Source organism: Gadus macrocephalus, chromosome 11 (genome assembly GCF_031168955.1).
Source record: "Gadus macrocephalus chromosome 11, ASM3116895v1".
Classification (NCBI taxonomy): Eukaryota; Metazoa; Chordata; class Actinopteri; order Gadiformes; family Gadidae; genus Gadus; species Gadus macrocephalus.
Window position 1 is genome coordinate 8,256,321 of NC_082392.1, and position 10,000 is coordinate 8,266,320.

Sequence of the window (10,000 nt, forward strand, 5' to 3'; positions counted from 1 at the left end):
ATAATGTTTACACAGAAGGATGAGATGAGATCATGATCAACAGGTGAGAGGGCCGCCTCTCCCATGGCATGGGGTTATAATGAAAGCATTGTTCTGGAGCCATACCTGAGCTGGTCCCAGAGTTGAAGTGAGTGGAGTTGAGCACAAACGTGTTCGGGTCAGTGCAGAAGTCACTGAGAGCCTGCGACGCAAAGAGTGTGACGGGGAGAGAGAGGAGTGAGATATAGAGAGGGAGAGGGGAAATTAAAGAGAGAGAGAGTCAGCGAGAGGGAGATATGGGCAGGGACAGAGTTAGCGGAGAAAGGCCGACCCATTGACACACTTCCCCTGCTCGTGTATCTGATGTCTGCCTTGTGGTTTGCCGGCCGTATTGATCTGCTGGTGGCGCTGTCACATGCTTCTATTTGAACTGAACAGACCTCTTCTGATCAGCCCTTCGGCTGCAAACTCTGTCTCTTCTCCCGTTCTCATCAATACCTTTTTAATTACTGTTTATCTTTCATTACAGTCCACACTTCCTCATTGCCAGGGTAAACAGGAAAAACATTATGTGTAGACGACTGATCACACATACAAATTGCATAGAGTCACACACACAATTTTGGCTGGAATTGAGAGTCCCCTACCAGGAGAGGGAGTGAGAACCCCCCACACACACACACACACACACACACACACACACACACACACACACACACACACACACACACACACACACACACACAGCAAGTGCAAATCCAGGCCAAAGCATGCAGGGCCACAGCTGCTGCATTGTGCTGCTGTCGGCGGGGACAGAGCAGCTCTGTTTGGACCCCCAGACCCTGGGACGTCTCCCACCAGAACCACGTGACCCCAGGACACCCTCCTCCCCGCACCCATCCTGCTCAGTCCCCAGTCAAAACATGCATATCTCCAGAGACACACCCCCACACACAAATGGCACAGGTTAGAAGTAGCATCTGCCGCTCTTTGTGTATAAGGGGGTAGGTTTAAGGCTATTTTAGATGTTATCGAGTGACCCTTTCTTCCTCTTGAGCCGGAGTAGACGTGTGTGTCGTCATTTTGTTTTGCTCCTCTCTTTCTTAGGCTCGCTCAAATAAGTCTTAGATGCTCTCTCGCCCCGACTCCTCCCTCCCCCTACTCTGGTTGAAAGCATCCTCCTCCTTTGCTCCTCAAAGCCGTGCACCCACGCAGTGACAGCACTGCTTGCACGCAAACATGTGCCGGCACACACTCGCGCACACGCACATTGAATCTTTAATCTCTGTCCTATTTTTCCTCTTTCTTTTTTCTTTTTGGTCCACCGCCATGACTGCAGAGTTCCCTAGGAGGCAGGTCTTTTCACAGTGCAACATAATGGCCACAGAAACACACACACATACACACACACACACACATACACACACACACACACACACACACATACACATACACACACACACACTACAACAGAGGCCAGTCTGTTCCCGAGCCGGACTCTGCTCTCTGCCAGGGATTCCTAGCATGGCTTTGGCGTGCCACTGGGGGTTGTCGCACCCTAAATTGCTCTTCCTCCGAGTGACGGCCATTCAGACCCATATGGGACCACTCCCCTCCATCTCCCCACCACAGCCTCTTTGCTGGTCCCTCGAGCCCCTGCCCTTATGGAGCAGCTGGATGCTGTGTGCCGACTCACCACTACGGAGGCAGTCTCCAGGCCCAGGGATCCCCAGCTGAGGAACAGGGCCAGCCAGGCCAGGACGGTCATCCTTTAGGGTGGGGGTGATGGAGGAGATTGAGGCGGAGGAGCAAACAGAAGAGGAGACATTTTTGATATTTTATTCAAGTGGATTCTCTTATGTTCCCCTGCTAGGGGCTAGTTTGATGCGTGTGTGTGTGTGTGTGTGTGTGTGTGTGTGTGTGTGTGTGTGTGTGTGTGTGTGTGTGTGTGTGTGTGTGTGTGTGTGTGTGTGTGTGTGTGTGTGTGTGTGTGTGTGTGTGTGTGTGTGTACTTACAGAATGAGTAGCCAGCGAGCCTGCTTGGCCAGTCCCAGCAAGATGAAGAGACACACGATGAGGTCAAGGAGCAGAAGCAGCACGTAGGACAGCCACCTGGAGCAAAGACACACACACACACACACACGAAATAAGAAGCCAATAAACAAGGTTATTAAAGCAAAGAAAACCTGACCTATATTATAACCCAACTGCATAACCCTTTCTTTGCAGTAATATTTCTGTGGAGAGTGTAGGGAATAATAATAATAACATAATAAGACATTTGATAAACATTGTCTGTGTGCCTTTGACTATTCTTTCTTTGCATCCTCTATCTAAAACATGTCATTGATCAGTATTGCTCTGCATACCCAGGCAATACTGGGAGAGAAACACTTAAAAGTGGACAATAGACGCAAGACACCGTCTTGTCTGTGTCTACTGAGCATTAAAGAGTAGTATCGGGTAGTACTGAACTAATTGTTCAGAATCAGATTCTGATAGCATCCAGATGTCTGGTCAAAGCAGGGCAGGCTACTGTAGTGGCTAGGGAGGTCGACTCATAGCCAAAAGTATTAGATTCAATCCCCAATGTATGCAGACCAGCTATTCACATCCTTGAGCGATATGTAAACCCCTGCCTGTTCCTTAATGCTCTGAGTCTGAGGTTAATCGCCGCCATAAACAACATGACCAACCCAGTGAAGCCCATGGGAGCGGTCGTACCTGTAGTCCTCGTTGACCATCAGGGTGTTGGCGGCCCAGCCGGGCGAGAAGGGGCTGGGCATGATCCCCCCGCCTGGGGAAATGGTGGGGGCGACAGACGGGGGGGCCGGGGTGAGGGCGGCGATGGGGGCCCCTATGCTGGCGCTCTCGTTGGCCAGACCCCCACTTGAGCGGGCCATGGAAATGGAGGACAGCAGGTTGATCACGTTGTCCGATAGCCGGCGGCAGTTGCGCGTGGACGTCAGAAAGGGTTTGCTGCCGGCGAACAGCTCCTCCATGGAGGACAGAGGGCCGGAAATGGACACCTGCAGCCCACTGATGGTGTCTGCAATCTGGGGAGGAAGGGGCGAAGAATGTGGGTGAGCTCCTATGGGAGTTGATAGTCATGATTTCATATTACTATTTATATATTTATTTAATTTTTTTAATTTATTTATTTGTGTTTTCTTGATGCTATTGTATTACACTGAATCTATTATTTTTGTATCAATTTATATTCCTTACTCTTATTGTCTTACTTTTTCTAATTTCTTATTTACTCTTATTTTGTACTTTTGCTTCTCTTGTTACCTCATACCTGCTATGTAGATGAGGACCGCCTGGTCCTAAGCATTGCATTACTCAGACTGCCCTGTGTTAACACTTGATAAATACAACTGTGGGTTCTTGAGTGTTTGTGGAGCTGTGGGGGGGAGCTCTGTCTGTGGGGGGCGATGGGAGGGGGGCGTGGCTCCGGGAGCTGATTGGAAGACAGGTGAGTTAGTGGCAGGTGTTTTCAATGTACTAACAAGGGCTGTTCTTTAACATTTGGCAGTAGCTGGTCCCCGGTGGAGGGAGGAGGAGCGGTGGGATTTGGAGTTCATGGGTTTATCTAAAGCCCTGATCAACATTGAAAGAGGGAGGGAGCAAAGTGTGTGTTTAATCTTCAGTATTGTTGGAGTTGTAAATATGTTTACAGCAACTTCATTTGGGCAGTTGATTGTAGAATGAATGAAAGGAGAAAAAGAGAAAATGTGGGCTGTTTCACATCGTGTCTGTTTATCCTCATGTGTATTCATGCAATTATATACAGTCTGTCATTTCCCCTCACTCAGACCGCACGGGCCCGATGAAAACACGCTGATCAGAGTGACACGCAAACCGCAGTCTGACCACTTGAAACCAGAGGAGCCTCAATAAAACACCCTCAGAAGTTCAAAAACCCATTCCTTTTGGTATGTCACCCAGCCAAACAGGTGCACAAATAAACACAGACGCACACAAACACACACACACACAGGGTAGGCATTCTTCATGTGTGTTCAGTTCGGCTGGCAGAGAGCAACACTCACCAGCAGATCGATAGAAGCGAGAGTATAATTGGCTGTGAGAAGAGACGAGGTCAACTGATACATCCCATCATTAGCCTCGCTGTTGCCGTAGAAACCAACGCCTATAGCAACACTAGTAAGGGGGAAAAAAATACATGAATTTAGAGTAGAGTGGAGGGGAAAAGAAGGAGAAAGAGACAAGCAGGGATAGGAGAGGCATGCAAGTCATGTTTAATTCAGTGTGTATATGTACATATTAAATGAATGTGACACATCCAGATGGAAGGGGAGTGAGGATGTGATGTGTGCTCTGGGTGAGCTAAACCCAGTGGAGATTTCCTCAAATGAGGGCTTTGGCAGCAAGGAATATTAGAAACATATCAACACATATTTACACATCTTTTCTCTTATTCAAATATTGAGATTAAGGCGATGGACAGATGTTCAGAGATCAAATCCCCCCTCCCCCCTCAACCGCGATGGAATGGTATTACCCAATCTCCCACATAGTATCTGACCCAGATTAGAAAGCAGGGGGCAAAGTAGGTGTGTGTATGTATGTGTGTGTGTGTGTGTGTGTGTGTGTGTGTGTGTGTGTGTGTGTGTGTGTGTGTGTGTGTGTGTTTGTGTTTGTGTGTCTGGGGGGGGGGGGTTGTTGATGGGAGAGTGGGAGTGTGTGCATGCATTTCAAGCTTTCAAATTGATATGCAGTCAACAGTTGTTTCATACGTATAAGTATTTCTATATGTGTTTTAACCAAAGACAACTCTCTGGGAGAGTTGCCTTGTGGAATAATTTCTACAAGGTGACCATCATCTCTTTTCAATACAACCCCACAACAACCCATTTATACCTCACTTATACTGAGGGAGACAACCAACGAGAGCACGAGGAGAGAGCAGGCCCCAACACATGGAAGTGATAACATCAGCAGCACAACAGCTTAAATTAGATCATGCAGTGCATTACGTCCTGTCTGATCAAGCAATAGGATGCAAGGCGGCTTCTAAAGCAATAAGCAGACACTCGGAGTCCACTGGAATCGAATAGGCGGCCATGTTATGTAGGAGCCAGGGATATTAATGTGTGCGTTACAATAACAGACGAGGAGAGAGGTTCTCAGCTCACACTGGGCTCGGACCAGTGGCTTCCGGTCTGCTGCTGCGGCTGCATTCTTAGAAACCGTCTGGTAGCATGTTTTCCTGAGGTCGGCAGGGACTCAATATAATGCCATACTGCGTTGACCCGGTAACTGAGTGATCACCACCAGATGTGAGCGGCTCAGCGGGGCGGGCAGCTGATCTGAGATCTTTACGCTGCTGAGGTGGAAGTGGTGAATGCCCTGCACACGGACAGTACTAACAGAGATGTGTGGTCGACCACTGTGGAAGACATTGAAGGCGTGTGTCAGCACTCGGATTTCCTCATTGCTTCGCCTCTTCCTGTCCTTCCCGACCCACAGAAACGCTTGCGTGCGCACACGAGCGCACAAACACATGCACACCGTTGCAGCCGCTGACGGGGTTCAATGACTGCAATGTTTATGGACCACATCACATTCCTCATAAAAGCGTAAGGCTGTGTTAATGTGACCACAAACTACTGTGAGTTACAAATTCTACTGAACCTCTTAACTCTAGTGGCCAGGAAACACACAAACACACACATACACACGCACACAGACACACACTCATACGCATAAACACACACATACACAAACACACGCACACACTAACACACTCACATACACACACACAGTGCAGTGCGGTGATCATATGCACAGATACAATGTTTTGTGCTTCATAGGAGCAAGCGGAATCGTTGAGTCACACACAACTGCGTGACTGCGTAACTCAGTGATCACGCGAAATGTGACAAACATATGATGTTGTGAACATGTGACGTTAAAGACGACGATGGGGATGATAGTGAGGGTCATGACGGTGATGATGATGATGATGATGATGGAAATCATATGTCATCAGTGACAGCACGAAGGACACGAGGTCACCGATTGGCCTTGGACTAGGCTGTGTTATCAAGACATTTGCACATCGGCTCTGCACCCCCGACTTCTTCTTCTCCATCTTCTTACCAGCACAGAGTGACAGACGCCACCGCCACCCATGTGACACAGCAGATGCCCCGCCCCTTCCGCCCGCTGTAGCCGTGACCGGTGCTGGCATCCTCATCCTCCTCCTCTTCCTCCGATCCCTCGCTGCGGTCGCCACGGTGACAGCAGCAGTAGTGTATGAGGAAGGAGAGGACCACCAGGAGGGAGATAACGAGGGCGACGGCTGACAAGCTGGACAGAACCAACAGAGTCTGAGAGAGAGAGAGAGAGAGACATTGAGAGAGAGAGACATTGAGAGAGAGAGAGAGAGAGAGAGAGAGAGAGAGAGAGAGAGACATAGAGAGAGAGAGAGAGAGAGAGAGACAGAGAGGGACAGACAGAGAGAGAGAGACAGAGAGCCAGAGAGAGAGAGAGTGCGAGAGAGAGACAGAGAGAGAAAGAGAGCAAGAGAGAGAGAGACAGACAGATAAAAACACAGAGAGACAGAGAGAGAGAGAGCGCGAGAGAGGAGTCAGACAGTAAATGAGTCACTGAATCACTGAGTTCTATTTTTATTTGTGGTGAACAGCAACAAGGAGGGGGAAACATGGGAAGTAATCCTCTTAAATGCCACCGTTTGTCCTCGTCTTGCAAACCCATCTCCACCAGGAGAAGGATACAAATTTAAAAAAAAATCTTCACAGAGCGTGAATCCCACATAAGCCACACTTTATATTTATACCGCATGTTTATACACGTACTTGTGTATATATATTTAAAATTATAAGGTGATTCCATGATGCCTTTAATCCCACTCATAATAAGGGGGGTTTTGCTCAGCTGTTGATGGTCTGGATCCTCCTCATGTGGTTTTAACCAGCTCTTCTCCTGCACTGCGGTGTTAGTTGTAACGTCACTAAGCCGTGCTACGCTTTCAGTTGGTCAGGGCTCTTCATGTCATAAAGTCAACTTTCCTGTGATATTTACAGCATTATCTCTGGCATTATCTCAATCTGCTAACTGCCATCCCCTGTTTCCCTATCTTCACTCCCTCTCCCATCTCCCTCCCTATTTCTACATCTCTCTCCCTGTCTTCTTATGCCCCCTCAACATCTCTACCCCCACCCATGCATCCCGGTTTCCCCACGTTCTCGCTCTCTCTCTCTCGCTCTCCTCCGCTTTCTCTTTCCCTCGCTCGCTCCCCCTCCCCCCCTCTCTTTCTTTCTATCCACCCCAGTGAATCTCTATTAATAATCTGTGACCTATTTAAATACATTCACGGCCAGTCTCTCTCTCTCTCTCTCTCTCTCTCTCTCTCTCTCTCTCTCTCTCTCTCTCTCTCCCCCCCCCCCCTCCTCTCTCTCTCTCTCTCTCTCTCTCTCCCTCTCTCTCTCTCTCTCTCTCTCTCTCTCTCTCTCTCTCTCTCACTCTCACTCTTTCTCTCTCTCTCTCTCTCTCTCTCTCTCTCCCTCCCCCCCTCTCTCTCTCTCTCTCTCTCTCTCTCTCTCTCTCTCTCTCTCTCTCTCTCTCTCTCTCTCTCTCTCTCCTCCCCCCCTCTCTCTCTCTCTCTCTCTCTCCCTCACTCTGATTCGTTTTCCCCTTTTCTCTTTCCACCATTCCACTTTCCTCTACTTGCCCATTGCGCTCTCCCTCTGCGCTGTTTCATACTCTCTCATTCTATGTCTGTCTCTCTCTCTCTCTCTCTCTCTCTCTCTCTCTCTCTCTCTCTCTCTCTCTCTCTCTCAGCAGCAACCTCCCCTCTCTCTCAAAGCACTTGCTGTCTCTTTTTCTTTCTTCTTCTGGAAGATAATTTGCTCTCTGCGCCATGGGAAAGTCACAAACACCGAGTGTGACAAGACTCGCTGGAGGACTGGCTCATGATGAGGCCTGTTCTCTGGACGGATGAGACGGGATAAAACCCAACAAACTGGCACACCGAAAAAATAGCAATATATATATAAAGACGTTTAGTCGTGTTGAAATACATACTAAGAGGTTTATTCCAAAACTGGTTGTGCAACTGTTTCTCTGATTTCTGTATGCCATCGTGAAATCGGTGGAATCTCGGTGCTCATGTAGAGGCACTTATCTTTCTCACACCTTCTAAGGAACTGAAAGGCGCAATGCTGAGATTTGGTTGGCGAAGTCTTGTCCAAATCTGTAAGCGTCTGTGAGCACCGTCATATGCACTGTCTCACTCGCAGTTGAAAGACGACCTGTAGTCCTGTCCCTGTACATAAGTGCACCAGCGCTCCACTAAAACCGCGATAAGCAAGCGACATCAGAGACTGGACCACGAGTGTGGATGAGGCTCTTCCCCAGGTGTGGTGAGGTGCGGGGGCCGGTGTGGTGAAGGGTGAGGCTCGGAGCCTTCCCCAGGGTGACTGCTGTGTGCGGTGAGGTGCGGGCGCCGGTTTGGTGATGGGTGCCCTTTACCTGCTGGTACTCCCAGCTGTCGGGGATGAAGCTGTTGTCCCTCATCACCATGGTCAGGTCCAGCCGGGGGAGGGCGTGGCACACCCGGACCCACAGCGAAGGGCTGTAGCTGGGGACCAACGCCATGGCAGCCATGCTCCCGGATCAAACCCCCCCCGCTCCTCCACCCTGCACCGGGGAGCACACAGAGGGTTCAAGGCCACGTGAGAGTAGGACGTAAGGTGGGAGCGAGCCCACAGGGGGGAGGGACGCACCGCTGAGGAAGGGTGAAGGTGTGGCTGGCCCATTGGGAAGCATGGGAAGGAGAAGGAGAAGGAGGGGAGGGGGGGGTGACCTGTCGCCTAGCAACTTGCCCCACTTACAACTTATGACCGTGGACCCTGCAGTTGATACAACGATTGGAATGCCATCCGTCCATTCCTCTTTAGAGTTAACCAGAGTAAACCTGAAGGACCTCGCTGGGACGACTGAGATTAGCGCGGCCTCACGTTAGTCTGGAGAGCAGGTTGGGGTTGTTACTGTCGACGTTTAACGCCGAACAATTAAGGAAAAGCTGTTTGAGAAAACGAAGAGCGACCTTCAGGAGAACAGATGTGTTTTTGATAGACCTGTGTTGTATCCGTTTTTTGTAGAGCATGCATTGGTTAACCATGAATAAAAAAAACGGCCTCTTAGCCTTTGGATAAGGAGTTTATAGTGAACACAAATCAATGTAAAGTGACATGGGGGGTGGTGTGATATTAGATGAGTATAAACACGCGTATGAAAAGGCCTGTGGGCGCGTCTGGAGGATGGGTGGGGGGGGGCTGTCGAGTAGGTGCTGGGGTAAAAGGACAAAGTCTGGTCGTTAGCCCAAACACACATTGGACTCCCTGGCACAAGACAGAGGAGAAACAGTGGGGGGGGACTGTAGTGCACAACAAGCGAAGGGTTGTGTAGATGAAAATATCAGAAGGCCTTTCTCCTGAAGATAGTGGTGTTAGGGAGGGGCTTGGAGCAGAGAATGGACCATAACAACAAGTGACATTTAAAAGAAAGGGTTGTACAGCACAGCCAAACGCTGGTCACAGCAAGCATTCTTTGAATTTTTATAGGGTTCAATAAAATCAGAAGCATTTGCGCTGAGGTTTGGCTCTGTGCGGACTTGTCTTCTGATGCAGCTGTTCAGTTGAATGAAGACTGAATTGCTGCACACAGTAACACGTTCTATCAAAGTTCCTCCATTGATCATAATAAGTAGAGAATAGATATGAGATTGGTGTTTTCAATTCACGTTTATATGTTGGGGTGGCCGTAATTGCCCCAGAATGAGTAAACAACTTGCCCCCTGGCCAGAAAGGCCGGCTTAAGCCTATTACAATGAGCCACCTTAATGATTGCATTCGTCCAAATGTCCCAAATCAAATAATTGCCGGCACTACATTTCCATTTTGTTAATTGTTGTCACAGCTCACATATCCATAAGACAAGTATCCATTCACACTGTACACAAACAGCT

General features: G+C 49.0%; 1 protein-coding gene across 8 annotated transcripts in view; it reads right to left on the bottom strand.

The window, feature by feature from the left end:
• ttyh1 (tweety family member 1) overlaps positions 1-10,000 on the bottom strand; it is an 18,362-nt gene that overhangs the window by 4,965 nt on the left and 3,397 nt on the right. For all 8 annotated transcript variants that reach the window (XR_009527936.1, XM_060064037.1, XM_060064035.1 and 5 more), the window contains 7 exons: positions 8,503-8,670; positions 6,109-6,338; positions 4,035-4,146; positions 2,704-3,035; positions 1,996-2,091; positions 1,676-1,748; positions 106-181 (listed from right to left, as the gene is read on the bottom strand). Coding sequence is in view for 7 of the 8 variants with exons in the window: in XM_060064037.1 (XP_059920020.1) it covers positions 106-181; positions 1,676-1,748; positions 1,996-2,091; positions 2,704-3,035; positions 4,035-4,146; positions 6,109-6,338; positions 8,503-8,637 (1,054 nt within the window). In the remaining variant the exon portion in view is untranslated. The remainder of the gene's footprint in view (positions 1-105; positions 182-1,675; positions 1,749-1,995; positions 2,092-2,703; positions 3,036-4,034; positions 4,147-6,108; positions 6,339-8,502; positions 8,671-10,000) is intronic.